The sequence below is a fragment of the Chelonoidis abingdonii genome, chromosome 4 (assembly GCF_003597395.2).
Source record: "Chelonoidis abingdonii isolate Lonesome George chromosome 4, CheloAbing_2.0, whole genome shotgun sequence".
NCBI lineage: Eukaryota > Metazoa > Chordata > Testudines > Testudinidae > Chelonoidis > Chelonoidis abingdonii.
Window position 1 is genome coordinate 40,603,756 of NC_133772.1, and position 16,479 is coordinate 40,620,234.

The 16,479-nt window shown below is 41.0% G+C and overlaps 1 protein-coding gene across 1 annotated transcript in view; it reads left to right on the forward strand.

Moving 5' to 3' along the window:
* LOC116829791 (mucin-5B-like) overlaps positions 1-16,479 on the forward strand; it is a 72,551-nt gene that overhangs the window by 16,804 nt on the left and 39,268 nt on the right. Inside the window, exons 11-15 of the mRNA XM_032788836.2 lie at positions 1,235-1,304; positions 1,581-1,718; positions 3,567-3,731; positions 8,436-8,530; positions 15,181-15,307. Of these exons, the coding sequence (XP_032644727.2) occupies positions 1,235-1,304; positions 1,581-1,718; positions 3,567-3,731; positions 8,436-8,530; positions 15,181-15,307 (595 nt within the window). The remainder of the gene's footprint in view (positions 1-1,234; positions 1,305-1,580; positions 1,719-3,566; positions 3,732-8,435; positions 8,531-15,180; positions 15,308-16,479) is intronic.

A 16,479-nucleotide genomic window follows, 5' to 3' on the forward strand; every position in this document is an offset into this window, starting at 1 on the left:
GGAGCCTCTGTCGGGTGCCTTGATCACAAGACCATTGTTTCTCTAACCCGCATGCTTTTCAATCTTCCACAAACTCTCCTACTCCAGGAACAAACCATTGGGGAATTATTGAATTCATTTGTACTTTTTGCTTCAATTATCTTTCCTGGGAACAAAAAGAACAGGAGTACTTGTGGCACCTTAGAGACTAACAAATTTATTTGAGCGTAAGCTTTCGTAGGCTACAGCCCACTTCTTTGGATCCAACCTAAGTCAGGCAACTCTTATATACATATACGGGGTGGGGGTAACAAGGAGCCACCAAAAATGGATCTAAAGTATCACCACCCTTGCAGCATGCTTTCTTGATGGTTTTGAAGGGAAAAAGGAAAGGGGCTTGAATTTGGTTTTATGGGTCTCCTCTGGTAATGTAAATCAGCATAGCTCCATTGAAATTCATGGTGTTACACCACTTTACACCAGTTAAGGATCTGGTCCATATGTTTGCCAGCTTAGTTCTACAGAAATCCTCTGTTTTCTTCTAAGTTCCTAACTTTTGAGATTCTGCCTCTTGCATTTTTCACAGTGGTAAGAGGTTCAAAAAGAATCTCTATCAGACTTCTTGGTCCTTTTCATAATTCTGAGAATTTCTACTTCAAAAACATCTCCTCTTTTCCAAGAAATAAATAGAAGCCCAAGTCTCTTATACCTTTCTTATCATTAAAATTCATGAGACTTGATAGTACTTTTGTTACATTATGCTGTATCCTCTCTAATCTCCTTTGTGAAGTAGAATCACCATAACAGCACATCGTTTTCCAGATGGAAGGCTTGATCCTGCTCCCCATGTAGCCTATGGCAAAATTCAAATTTACTACTCTGGGAACAGAATGAGACCTGATGTCCATACAGTGCTCTGAAGATAAAAATTTCCTCTAAGTAAATTTCCTCTATTGTCCTCAAAAAGTTAAGTGAGTTAACATATGCTGTCAAGAATATTGCTTAGGAGATGGATTCTCTTTTTTTCCAGTACAGCTCTCAGAATTTTTCAGTGTTGCTGCACAGATCCCTGGACAACACCACTCACCAGATAATATCAAACTGTGTTAAGGGGTGGAGGGGTCTTGATTTATTAAAGACTCTTCCTTCTGTAAGCAAGTTTCCAAGGCTGATGCATGTCAGAATGTGACACCAATTCCATCCCTTTCTTTGATATTTGATTGGCATTGTGGCATATTTCATTTTCCATTTGCAGAATATTCGACTCTGTTCCTGTGGAAATGTCTATATCAATAATTTCATTGCAGTGCTGCCAATAACTAGAGGTAAGTGTTCCTTCTTCAGTGTTCACATCTGCCCCAGGTTATCCCACGCCTGCCTGCAGCAGGGTTCTTGCACCTTCCTCTGAAGCATCTGTTTCTGGCCACTGTCAGAGACAAGATACTGGAGTAGATGGACCACGATCTGATGCAATATTACAATTGCTGCATTCCTGTTCATTGAGCAAGCAAACGGAGGTGTACATTTGGTGTCGTCAACTCTTCACATATGTGCAGGTTTGTGCATATTTTCTTGGTAAAGATATATTTATGTATTTTTAGATGGCATCACTATCTTCAGACCGTCTACATTCTACATCAACATCTTGACCTCATTTGGAGTACAGATTCAAGTGCAAATAAAACCCATTATGCAGCTCTTCATAACAGTGGATGACTCTTACCAAAATCATACATCTGGTACAGTATATTACGCTCATGCTGTCTACCCATGTTATAATGGTACATCCATCACACTTCCTGTCCAAATTACTTAGAGCCTTATTGAAATACCTCGCATCCCTGGTGTGATGGGTTCGGTCACAGAGACCCCCTTGGGACTGTCACCTGACATGCTGAAACTACATCTGAGCCCATTTTCCCTGACAGCTTGGGACTTCAGAACCCTGCCTTGTTGAGCCAGACACACCACTCCGCAGCAATACAGACCCAGGGTCTGAACCATGCTCCAAAGCTGCAGACTTAACTGAAAACAGCTTAAGAAGTGCTCCTGCCTTCAGCACTCAAACACCCAGCTCCCAATGGGATCCAAACCCCAAATAAATCTGTTTTACTCTGTATAAAGCTTATACAGGGTAAATTCATAAATTGTTCACCCTCTAGAACACTGATAGAGAGATATGCACAGCTGTTTGCTCCCCCAGGTATTAATCACTTATTCTGGTTTAATTAATAAACAAAAATAATTTTATTCAGTATAAAAAGTAGGATTTAAGTGGTTTCAAGTAATAACAGGCAGAACAAAGTAAATTATCAAGTAAAATAAAACAAAACACACACGTCTAAGCCTAATGCATTAAGAAACTGAATACAGGTAAATCTCACCCTCAAAGATGTTCCAATAAGCTTCTTTCATAGACTAGACTCCTTCTTAGTCTGGGCCCAATCCTTCCCCCTGGTACGGTTCTTGTTAGTTCCAGTTCAGGTGGTAACTAGGGGATTTCTCATTATGGCAGCCCCCTTTGTTCTGTTCCACCTTCTTTTATAGCTTGGCACAAGGTGGGAATCCTTTGTCTCTCTCTGGGTTCCCACCCTTCCTTCTAAATGGAAAAGCACCAGGTTTAAGATGGATTGCAATACTAGGTGACATGATCACATGTCACTGTAAGACCTCATTCTCTGTTCTTTCAGGGTTGGCCTGCACGTACCCAGGAAGGTTTGTGAATAAACAGAGCCATTTACAACCAATTGTCCTGGTTAATGGGATCCATCAAGATTCCAACCCACCATTAATGGCCCACACTTTGCATAATTACAATAGGACCTCAAAGTAATACTTCATATTTCTAGTTTCAGATACAAGAATGATACATTCATACAAATAGGATGAACACACTCAGTAGATATAAGCTTTGTAATGATATCTTACAAGAGACCTTTTGCATAAAGCATATTCCAGTTACATTATATTCACACTCATAAGTATATTTCCATAAACATATGGAGTGCAATGTCACACCTAGAACAAAAACTTAAAGTCTAGGTAGGATCGATTAAATCCTTCTACTCTGCTGAGGTAGATAAATTGAATTTCATATTATGTGGTATGTGAGAATCTTTTGATTATTAGACTATAAAGAAAGACTGGTTAAGATATTGGGCCAGGACTCAAGGACTGTGGATTAGATTCCTACCTTTTCCACAGACTTTCTGTTACACCCTGGGCAAGTCATTTAACCTCTCAGTGCCTCTGTTTCCTGCCTGTAAAATGGCATAATATTCTGTTTCTCCAGCTTTTTTTTGCCATTTCTTTAGTTTGTAAACTCTTTGAGGCAGAGACAGTCTCTCACTATGTATATGTACAACACCAGTCTCTGTTGGGGCCCCTTGATTCTACTATAGTAGATAATAAAAATTATACCTTAAAAAGGCTAGTCTGCTGTGTGTGGATATTAAATATACCAAGCAAGACAAGTCTTCATTTCCTACTTCCTGGATGAAAACCTAGAGCATCAGAGAGCTAAGCTCATCCCTCTAAATCTCAAAACCCTATTTATACCATTTGATTGTGATTTATCCCCCACCCAGGTCTTTGTGGCAATTTCAACAACATCCCGATTGATGACTTTCGGACAATTAGTGGAGTTGTGGAGGATTCAGCTTCAGCCTTTGGTAACTCATGGAAGACTAGGGGCAGCTGTCCTGATGTTGAAGATAACTTTGAGGACCCTTGTGCAAACAGTGTGGACAAAGGTACTTATCCTCAGTAATGTTCCAGAGCTAAATGTCTTTTGTATTTTGGGTAGCCTATAATGCTTTAGAAATCTTTTAACCAGGGAGTTTATGGTCGCAAGAGCTGTCTGTCTTCCAGTGCTATTAGAAGAGAGAACACAATGATTTCGTCTGGAGGTGGGTTTAACCTGAAAAAGGTTGTTCTTCCATGTTTAAAAGGTGATAGTTTTGTTTTTAAAACAGAACATACATAGTAATGCAGAAAGATGTGGCACTTTCCATTTGATTTGATCATTGAATAATTTGAAAACCCAAAGAAGATGTATTAGAATAAAGGACTTTAAAGACTACAAATATATTGTTATTAATATTATGCTCCATATCTACTGCTGATATAAATTGGCATAGCACCACTGAAATCAGTGGAACTACGTCATACTGCACTAGCTAAGGATCTGGCCCGATAAGCCTGACCCTGCATTCCATAGAATCACAGAATCATAGAAGTGTAGGACTGGAAGGGAACTTGATAAGTCATTGTGACGATGTGGTTCTGGCAGGACCCAACCGAGAGTGCCAATCCAGGACCAATTGCTTAGACAGGGCAGTCACAACCCTAAGCTGGGGTTTTTCCACCTCTAAGGCAAACAAAACCAGCCAGACAAAAATGACTTCGGTTTCACCCCACTGGCTAACCACAAGTCACACAGCAATTCCTAGACACTCCAGTCCTTCCAGTAATCTACCTACAGTGCCACCGTCCCTGGCTATGTGTATGAAACTCAACACCCAGTAAAAAAAGGTTTCCTCGCGTCTCCAAATGACCAAGCCCCAGACCAAAGGCTCAAATATAACACACAGATCTTACCCCAACAAAATCACGCTGTTGCCAATCTTTAGAAATCTAAAATCTAAAAGGTTTATTCATAAAGGACAAGATTAGAGATGAAGCTAGGAATTGTTAAAATGGAATAAGTTACAATACAGTGAATGGCAAAGTCATCCAGGCTTGTAGCAAATGATGAGTAAGACTACCAAGTTAAAATCCAGTCTCTGGACAATGCCCTGGGATGGGTCATTCTGTCCTTGTGGCAGAGCTTCAGTTTGTACAAAGTCCCTCAGAGGTAAGAAGCAGGATTGAAGACCAGATGGGAGATGAGGCATCAGCCTTATATAGGCTTTTCCGTGTAAGGACATTCTTTGTTTACTGTGGAAATACAGCAAAAGGCGTCTGCAGTCACATGGGCAGTTTCTGCACACCCTGCTGAGTCCACAAGGCGTATCTGCCTCCTCTCAATGGTCAATTGTGTACTGATGGTCCTTAATGGCCATCAAGCAGGCTAGCAGAGCTAAAGACCCCACTTGTCTGGGATCTTTCCCAGTAACACAGCACAAGTTTGAAGATATAGACAGATATTCACCAATCATTCATAACTTGAAACTACGAAACAAAATGATACAGATATACAACAGCATAATCATAACCAGTAACCCGTAACCTGGTCTTAGACACCTTATATGACCCCCTTTACATAAGATTTGGTGCCACTACAGGACCTTGGTTGCAACCCATGTTCTATATGGTCCCAGGTTATATCAATAACGTCACAGTCATCTAGTCCAGTCCCCTGCACTGAGGCAGTTCTAAGTATTATCTAGACCATCCCTGAAAGGAGTTTATCGAACTTGTTCTTTAAAACTTCCACTGATGGAGATTCCACAATCTCCCTAGATAACTAGTTTCAGGCTTAACTACCCTTACAGTTAGGAAGCTTTCCCTGGAGTCTAACCTAAATTTCCCCTGTTGCAATTTAAGCCTATTCCTTCTTGTGCTGTCCTCAGTGGGTAAGGAAAACAATTTATCACCTTTCTCTTTATAACAACCCTTTAAGAGTTTCAAGGCTTTTATCATATCTCCCTGCAGTCTCCCCTTTCCAGACCGAACAAATGCATTTGTTTCAGTCTTTCCTTGTAGCTCATGTTTTCTAGACCTGTAATCACTTCTGTTGCTCTCCTCTGGACTTTCCAATATGTCCACATCTTTCCTGAAATGTGGTGCCCAGAACTGGACACAATACTCCAGTTGAGGCCTTATCAGTGCTGAGTAGAGTGGAAGATTTATTTCTCATGTCTTGCTTACAACACTCCTGCTAATACATTCCAGAATGATGTTGGCTTTTTTTTGCAACAGTATTACATTGTTGACTCATATTTAGTTTGTGATCCACTGTAACACACAGATCCTTTTCTGCAGTACTTCTTCCTATGTGGTCATTTCCCATTTTGTATTTGTGAAATTGATTATTTGTTCCTAAGTGTAGAACTTTTAATTTGTTCTTACTGACTTTCATCCTATTTAGTTAGACCATTTCTCCAGTTTGCCAAAATCATTTTGAGTGCTAATCGTGTCCACCGAAGCATTTGTAACCCCTGCCAGCTTGCTATCATCTGCAAACTTTATAAGCATACTCTCCATGGCACTAACCATATAATTTACGAAGATATTGAACAGAACCAGACGCAGGACAGATCCAGGCAGGACCCCAGATGATATGACCCTCCAGCTTGACTGGAAACCATTGAAAACTACTCTCTGAATATGGTTTTCCAACCAGTTATGCACCCACCTTATATAATAGGTTCATCTAGGCTATATTTTCCTAGTTTGCTCAATAGATGGTCATATGAGACAGTATCAAAAGCCTTACTAAAGTTGAGATATATCACATCCAGTGTTTCCCCCCATCCAAAAGGCTTGTTACCCTGTCAAAGAGGGATGTCAGGTTGTTTTGACATGATTTTTTCTTGACAAATCCATGTTGATGGTTATTTATCACCTTATTATCTTCCTGATGCTTACAAACAGATTGCTTGAATATTTGCTCCATTATCTTTCTGGGTGCGGAAATTCAGCTTACGAGTCGATAATACCCTGGGTTGTCCTTATTCCCTTTTTTATAAGTAGGCACTATATTTGCCCCTTTCCAGTCCTCTGTGATCTCCCCTGTCCTCCATGAGTTCTCAGAGATGATCACTATTGGCTCAGAGATCTGTTCAGTCAGTTCCTTAAATATTCTAGGATGTATTTTGTTAGACCCTGCCAACTTGAAGACATTTAATTTGTCTAAGTAATTTTTAACTTGTTCTTTCCCTATTTTAGCCCCAGATTCTACCCCATTTACACTGATATTTACTATGTTAGTTATCCATACAATAGTAGGCTTTTTGGTAAAAAATGAAACAAAAGAGACATTTGACTCTTTAACCATTGCTGCATTTTCTGTTATTGTCTTTCCCTCCTCATTAAGTAATGGACCTACCCTTCGTTGGTCTTCCTCTTGCTTCTAAAGTACTTGCACAATGTTTTCTTGTTACCCTTTATGTCCGTAGCTAGTTTAATCTAATTTTGTGCCTTGGCCTTTCTAATTTTATCCCTACATGCTTGTGTGTGTGTGGTTTTTTTAATATTCGCTCTTCATAATTTGACCTAGTTTCTACTTTTTGTATCACTCTTTTTGGAGTTTCAGGTCATTGAAGATCTCCTAGTTAAGCCAGAGTGGTCTTCAGCCATACTTTCTAACTTTCCTACTCATTGGGATAGTTTGCTTTTGTGCTCTTAATAATGTCTCCTTAAAAAAACCTGCCAATTCTCCTGAACTCTTTTTTCCCTTGGACTTGCTCCCCATCAAATCTTACCTGCCAGTTCTCTGAGTTAGTTAAAGTTTGCCTTCTTGAAGTCCATTGTCTTTATTCTGCTTTTTTCCCTCCTACTATTCCTTAGAACCATGATCTCTATCATTTTATGATCATTTTCACCCAGTCTGCCTTCCACCTTCAAATTCTCAATCAGTGCCTCCCCATTTGTCAGAATCAAGTGTAGAACAACCTCTCCCCAGTTGCTTTCTCCACCTTTTTTAATAAAAATTGTCTCCAATGCATTTCAAGAACCTATTGGATAATCCGTGCCCTGCTGTATTATTTTCTCAACAGATGTGTAGGTATTTGAAATCCTCCATTACCACCAAGTCTTGTGCTTTCAATTATTTTATTAGTTGTTTAAAAAAATCCTCATCTACCTCTTTTTCCTGGTTAGGTGGTCTATAGTTGGCTCCTACCATAACATCATCCTTGGTTTTTTCTCCTTTTTTCCTTACCTTGAGACTTTCAACAGGGTTGCCTCTCATTTCTATCTTAACCTCAGTGCAGGTGTATACATCTTTGGTATACTAGGCAACATGTTCTCCCTTTTCCCCTGGCTGTCCTTTCTGAGCAAGCTGTACCTATGTGCAGCCAAAACTCCCAGTTTGGCTTCAGTACAACATCTGCCCTGGTAACTGCCACTGTGTGTTAGGAAATCTACAGTTTTCTGGTGATCACATGGCTAGTTCGATCATGTCTTTGGAAGCGATTGGAAAAAAATGCTTGAAATGAGAAAAATGCATTCTAACATCTGTCCTGCAAACCTAAACCACAGGACTGATATTAGTAGCAAATGGAAATGTTCAGACAGGGGCATAGCTGTCTGTCCACTATATCTGTCAATCTAATCACACTCATCACCATAGTTTCTGATTGTCTGCTATTTTCTTCCACTCTTACCTGAATGTCTTAAAATATCTTCAAGATGAAAAACATTTTAGAGATTTGTAAAGCCCATTGAGAAAGAGAGAGATTATAAATTTGCATATGTGACTTTGGGTAGTTTATTCCTATTTTCCCTTTCAGAAAAATTTGGGCAGCACTGGTGTGAACTACTGTCTAACACAAATGGTGTATTTGCTTCCTGTCATTCCGTTGTAGATCCTGCATCATATGTCAAGGTAAGGAATTGTTTTAGTCTAGTCCAAAACTTGACCTGCCATAAATGTATTCTGATCAGGCAAGGATTACATGCTGTATTCTACTTGCTCTTTAAAATTAAATGCACCGATGCCAATGAGGAAGTAACAAAACAAGAGTTTAAGAATGTTCTGCAAGGGTTTATGGTTCTTTTCTATTGTGGACACAGCTGCTTTTCAACTGCCAATTTCTGCACTCACAAGGCATCAGATGCATTAGAACTTACTAAGAAATCACATGACAATTCTCAAGTGTCTATGGGTCTTGTAGGTGTGTGCTGTTGGGGTCACCCCTCTCTGGGGTGGCTGGGAGCCATGCTGCCTCACTACACAAGTCCGGTGAGTAGGTGAATTAGCTTGGTGGGGCAGGAAACAGTCAAGGGCTCAGGCCCTCCGGCAGGGGCTGAGCAAATAGTTCAATAACAAGCCCAGGTCAGGGTGGGGCAGCAAACAAACAATTCAGGGCTCAGACCCTCAGGCAGGGGCTGAGCAGAGAGTTCAGTAATAAGCCCAGGCCCTCGGTCAAGGCGTGGCAGCAAACAAGCAGTTCAAGAGCAAAGCCCAGGCTCCTGGTCCTGAGCATCAGGGCGAGGGGGAGACTGCCACCCGTGAGTGGGGTGGCAGCGGGGACGCAGGCCCACCCACTCTACTGCGTCCCAGCCCGGGGCCCTGACAGCAGCAGACGACCTGCTGCTGTGTCAGTGGGGATCCTGACCGCAACACACTGACATCAGCTCTGGGTGTGCCACAGCCAGACTAGAGTTGGCTGCCCCCAGGCTACTTGCGACCTCCCCATCTAGCAGTACCTGTATCTGGTCATTGTCCTCTATGGCATTGACCACCATGGACTCCTCGGCGTACTCCACGAGTGGTAAGTTGAGCAGCTCCTCTGGGCCCAGCAGGCTTACTGGCTTCTGGTCGGTGTCTGGCCTCAACGGGTATGGCCAGTCCTTGGGTCGGTCACAGGCGGCAGGAGTCTCCCCAGCAGGAGCTAGGACACCAGCGTCTGGCCTCTCTGGCGGCCAGGCAGCTTCTGAGTCCTGGGGTTGGGCTTTTATACTTCCTGTCCTGTGCCTTGACCTCTGGCGCAGGCTCCAGTGGCTCCCCCGACTTTGGCATCCGGAGGGGCTCGTCCTTCTCTGGGGCGGCTGGGAGCCAGGCTGCCTCACTACAGGTCTATTCATAAGGCTGCTTTGCTGTGTAAAGCCAGGAATCCAGCCTTTTCCTTGAACCTGAGGCACAGTCTGTTCACTTCCAATATTAGCTAATGAAGCCTCCTTTAAGCTATCCACACTAGCTTTTTCCAAAGCAAATTCAGTAGATTCATATTTATTTGAAAGACTTTGGCCATTAGGCACCAACACACTTTCCTCAGAAAAGAGACTGTTTACTATCAACTGTGGCCCATTAAGAGTCAAAAGAAGCAATTCCTTTTCACCCTCCCTAGGCACAGCTATTGAGGTCTCACAAACCTCAGATTTCACCCGGAAATTCCTTTCCTTCTGCAATATCATGAACTACAACAGATTCTTTCTGAACTGTCATTATGTCCAGAACAGACTGTGGCACAACAGACAAATAACCAAACTCCTTCTGAGTTTCACTTACATCCAGAATCACCTCTGGCACATTAGGAGGATTTTTACACAGCTCCCTTTCAGGCATTGGCGGTTTGCAGTGGTGCCAGTGGCTCCATGAGGCCAAGCCCATGCTCAGAAGGGGTCCCGGCCTGCTCCACTTGCACTGTGCCCTGAGACCTTGCTGGCTCCCCCTACCCACCACTTGCAGTTGTGGTGGGGCTGTGGGCAGGGGAGCTCTGGGCAGAGGTGGTTTTGTGCAGGGTGCTGTGCATTTGTGGGGGAGGTCTGGGGGAGCACTGGGCATAGAGGGTCCAGGGGCATAGTGGGTCCAGGGAGACTCTGGGCATAGGGAGCTGGGGAGTTGTTGGGCGGAGGTATGGGGGGTGTGGTGTGGCATGGGCCCCCCACTGAGGGGAAAGGGTATGCTGGCAGCATAGGGTCAGGCAGGGCACTGTGCATCTGGCAACTACCAGTTTGTAAATAGTGCCCTCGCACTGGGCTGAGTGGAGCAGGGTCACCCCTGCCATGCCATACCCCATTGACTCTGGTTGGCTCCTTGCTCTGGGGACTGATCTCCCTGCGCCATGCTCCATTGTCTCCATGGCGGCCCACAAATATATTTGATGCCGGGCCACAAAAGGTTAATCTGGCCCTGCTTTCAGGCAAGCTGGTAGATTTCATAGTCAAAGGGTTAGAAGTGTTTTCTCCCCTGCAGCTCTCTTTGCTCAACAACTACAAGCTTAGGAACCATTTCTTCCTTATCACAAGCTTCCACACTGTCCGTGGGCAACATAGTCAAATCACCTTTATGCGTTCCTTATGTCCTGGCTACGATATCAGCCTAATCAGACAAGGTTGTCATATCTTTACCCAGCAACACACTAGCAACAGGCAAAATAGAAGCATCAGAATTGCTTGGTCTCTGGGAGCTATTTATGACATTAGCTGGATGCAACCTGGTTACAATGTCATTATTCCTAGCAGATACAAATTTAAGATCTCTTCCTTCCTGGGCTTTAGTTGTATCCAGAATCAACTCTGAGTCAACTGATAAATTTTCAACCATCGTAGGCTGACAGGCTTCTTCTGTCTGCTTTACACATAAAAAAGAGCTGGAGAAACATTCCCCTTTAACAGACAAACAGCTCAGAATATCATTTCCCTTGTCCCAGCACTTATGGCTGTCCACAGACAAATGCTCAGATAGTGGGACAGCTTCCTTAACAGGCAAGTTGCCACTTCCAACAGACAAACTTCTGCTTTCCACAGACAGTGGCTCATACTGATCTACTTTAAGCAAATCACTTTTACATTGCCTAGGCTCACTTTTACAAGCTTTACTAGCCAACAATCCGTTACTCCCCAAGCATGTACCCTTTCCTTCCTCAGTTAGGGCTTTAATCTGACCATTAACTTTAATCTGCTCTAGAGAAACATTTTCCTGACCAAAGTTTTCTCTGTGCTTTATCTGATTCCAGATTCACTTCTCAGATACTAGACAGATATTCAGAAACTTCATTTACAGACAAACTGCTCTTTTGCACAGATAAACAGCTATCTTTCTCAGACAAACATTTGGAGAAATGCTCCAGAGGCAAGTCCTTGCCCCTAATTGACACAGATTTAGGATTATTTTTTTCCTCTGACTGGTTTATGTCAACCTGACTGAACAAAGCTTTAATATCATCCCCAATCAAAAGATCCTTAGGCAATAACTTCCTTACACCAGCTATAACTTCCTGTTTAACACCATTCTACTCAAAGTGGCTTTTGGCTAAAAGCACATTTACAGTAAACTCATAGAGGATTACACTATTAACACTCTTATCTGGTAAGTAATCTTCCTTTTTGACAAGATCTGCTTTAACAAGAGGGATATTAGAAACTGTAATTTGCCCTAAACAGCTTTTACCATTGATTTTTACATTCTCTGCACATGTTATGTGGTTACCTTTACCTGAGCTCACAGTAAAAGCATTTACATAAGAGGTGGCAGTGTCGGGGTATATTTGGTTACACATAGAAAACTGCTTAGACTCATATAATATACCGACATTGTTATAAACTGGATAGATTCTATCCCCATCTTTGTTATGAGGAGATGGCTTTTCAGGATGATACAGCTTCTGCTGTTCTTTCATTGGTTTTTTGATTTGGATCTTAAGTCTGGCAACCCTCTCCTCAGCAGCCAGCCGTTCCATGTGCATTGCATGGGCTTCTTTCTTTCTTTCTTTCTTTCAGCAGCTTCTCTTTTCATATCAGCTATTTTTTGTTCATGTTCAAACTGCTGCTGCTTTCTCAATGCAAGCATTTTTGCTGGGTCTACTTCCTTATCACTGGCAATTGACAGATTTTTCAGTTCCTGCTCTGGGGCTTTTTCTTAAAAGAAAACTCCCTCTGTGAGCACAGTTTTTCCAGGCTGTTTTTAGTTGGGCTCTTGATCATGGGTCACTCATTGTAACTGATTTTTAACCTTTAAACTCTCCAGTATCAAATTTAAGTTTTGACAAGTGTGCGGTTCTGATCCAAGAACTCAATTAACCTGTGGTAATATGTATCCTAGTGCTACTATGCCACTGTGACTAGGGTCCCAGTGGGGGCCAGGTGTGGTCACTCAATTAGGGTGAACTACAAAGAATGGGACAGACAAACCCCAAAGCTGGTGGATAATTCAACAGTTAGATTTACCAAGCCAGCATTAAACAGCTTCTGTTCTACCTCACTGGTTACTCAGAAGTTCAAACAACACAGTTCCCTTAAAGTGATCCAGCCTCAGGCCTCCATCTGGGTACCCTCGTGAAATATGATGATTTCTGAAAATTTTACTTCATCATATAAAAGAAAAGGTTCTACCAATCCCAAATGATCGGACACATTACCTCCCAGGTTATTGAATATTCCAGATCTAACCCAAACACATGCTTATGCCAATTCTTATTAACTAAGCTAAAATGTATTAAAAAAGAAAAGATGGTGAGAGTATGGTTAAAAGATCAATATACATACAGACAAGGGTTCAGTTCATTAAGGTTCACATTCATAGCACAGATGGTGAGCTTTATAGTTGCAAAGAGTTCTTTCAGAAATAGACCATAGGTTATAGTCCAATGTCATTGCAGGGTGTTCCAGCTTAGAACTGGGAACTCAGTCCTTGTGGCCTAAGCTTCCCCTGTATGAAGCCTCAAACAGATCTGAGAGAATAGAATCAGGACCCAATGGTTTTTTATACAGCTTTCTAGCCTTCTCTTGACCATACAGTTCTGGGTAAACAATAGGCTTTTGATGTAACCCTCTGTTTCCTAAACACCGCTAGTAATTAGTTACACAAATTAACATAGGGCAATTTATCTGGTAGGCAGACTGTCATCATTCACCCAAAATTCATCTAAATGTTAATATTCCCTTTTGATCTCTGAATTAATAGTTATAGTGACCGACAGGAACAGTCTGTTTACCTGGCTAGCATTTAAGATACACACAATCAGTATTGCTTCTAACTTCTAACAATATAGGTTTGCATTTCAAAGTTCTAGCCTATTTACAATGAGTGGCCCTAATTACCATTCATATACCTTTTTAACATGACTTGAAAGTTGGCTTTGGGTCATTCTGCCTGCAAGCTGTTTAACCCTTTTTGGCCATGAGTTATATTTTGTATACGATTCATTGCAATTATATAACAATGGTAGACATAATGATTTGCATAATTATATTCTAATTAGATAACATCACAGACCCATTTTCACCAAAAAGATTCCAATGAAAAAAGTGTTGATGAGCTCTGATGCATAGCCCCATTGTAGTCAATGGGGCTGCTCATATATCTAAAGTGAAGCATAGGCCTCAGTGTTTTGCTGGACTGGGGCTTTAGTAACCAGCAAGGCATTTAAACTAACTATCTTCCCACAAATGGTGCTAGCTCATTTTCACTGTGAAATGATAAGACTTGTAGGTTTTAAGGTCTAAATAAAAGAAACTGAATAGATGGAGGTAAGACACTAGCTTTCTGTGCACTTTTTTTATACCTATAAGGTAGTCTAACATGTTACTTAAGGAATCTTCTAAGAAAGATGTTATAATACAGTTTAGTGCTTCTGAAACATCTTGGCTTCACACTTAGCTTCATTTAAAATTCAGATCTAAAAACAAGACTATATTAAACATCAGTGGCTTTTGTGGTGAAGAGACATTAGCCACTCCCTATTAAAATTGAAACAAACTGTCCTTAGAAAGCTCTGATTTCACACCTCTGTAATTATGATATAGAAAAACTGACTTGGCCTGAAAATGGCCATCTTTATTCTAAAGGTAACGAAGTTTCTGAAAAATCTGAAAAAAAAAAAACCCTACTGTTTTTTTGATACAAGTCACTTAGAAATCACCTGGGATTTTAACGTTCATTTGTCCAATGTGCCTTTGGGTTCAATTAAAAAATGGCTTGTAAATTACCTTTCAAATGTTCCAAATTATTAAATCTCATTGAAAACTCATGGACCAGCTATGTTTAAAATAGATTGCAATTAACCAAAACCAGAAATGAATTTTGTTGTGGATAATTTTGCTGTTCCTGTTGATTTCAATGAGAGTTGCTGGCCCAATTCTCCCGCTGATGTCAAATGGGAGCTTTACCCATTAATATAAGCAGGAGCAGGCATGGGCATTGTATAAGCATGTTGCCTTCTACTGACTGGTTGCGGCTTAGAAAGAACATAAGGATATTTCTGTAGGTGATAGCTACCAGAGCTCTTGCTTTAGCTCGGTGTTAGAGGCCATGTTTTTTAAGAGGGAGATCAGGGTTTCAGTCTCAGCTAACCAAATGTGTGTTATGAAAAGGCAATAATCTGTGTATCTTAAAAGTTGCAAACATTGTCTCATAATAAAGTTGAATTTATTCATTTTGTAATCCAAAAAAGGAACATTCTTTGGTTTTCAAATATTGAGGATTAAGTCTCACTGGCAATGAGTTTATGATCATATAAATATTTAAGATGAGTCCTTGTTTCTGCTGCTCGGGCTCTCATCATAATATCAGTTTCCTTGTCTATTGCCTAGAACTGTGTTTATGACACTTGTAATGCTGAGAAGAGTGAAGCAGCCTTGTGTAGTGTGCTCTCTACATACTCCAGAGATTGTGCTGCAAGAGGAGTACACCTGAACGGCTGGAGGCTTGGGGTCTGTGGTACGTGTAACATATTAACATGTGTATATGCACAGGAGAACACAATTTGGAGCTCTTACGCTGTTGAAACAACTATGTTCTGTGCTCTCATGCCAAGGTGATAGGTATCTTAGAAATAGGATAGAACAGGGGTTGGCAACCTTTCAGAAGTGGTGTTCTGAGTCTTCATTTATTCACTCTAATTTAAGGTTTTGCGTGCCAGTAATACATTTTTAACATTTTTAGAAGATCTCTTTCTAGAAGTCCATAATATATAACTAAACTATTGTTGTATGTAAAGTAAATAAGGTTTTAAAAATGTTTAAGAAGCTTCATTTAAAATTAAATTAAAATGCAGAGACCCCCAGACCGGTGGCCAGGACCTGGGCAGTGTAAATGTCACTGAAAATCAGCTTGCGTGCTGCCTTCGGCACACGTGCCATAGGTTGCCTACCCCTGGGATAGAAGCATACTATGGGCCATATCCTCAGCTTGTTGTAAATTGATGTTGCTTCCCTGAAGTCAAGATAGCTACGCTAATTGAAACCAGATGAGGGTCTGACCTTGTGTGTTCTTTCTATGGGAATAATGGATGGATTTATCATTCATGAAAATGAGGGACTAATATCCTTAGCTAAATCAAGGCATGGCATGGGCAGGAATTAGGCAAACTCTGAATACAAAGGATTCCCAATATATTTTAGTCTTGGCTGCCATAAGATCCATTTCTGTTCAGTTTCTGACCAACAACATCTACCATTACACAAGTCCTTACCTATATACAAACTTGCACCATTTTAATTAAACTGATTTGTTTTATGTTACATTAAAGTAATAGTTTCTTGCAAAAAGTGTATTTGCACATATCATCTGAGAAGTATAACATATTTCATAAATATTAATTAATTCAGCCCACAAACTCTCTTGTAATTTAAGTACTAATATCCCCATTGTATAGATAGGTAGTCTGTGGCACCAAGCGATTAAATGACTCTCAAAAGGCCACATAGCAAGTCAGTAGCATCGACAGGAATAATATAGGAGTCCTAGTTTTTAGTGTTCTGATCTCACTACTAGATAGCTGTGTCTCTTATAGACCGTTTCAATGGTCTTTGGGGGGTATATATGGATAAGTGCATTTATGCTTATAAATGAGTTTATATTAAATCACAGACTTCTTTTTGCTAAATGGG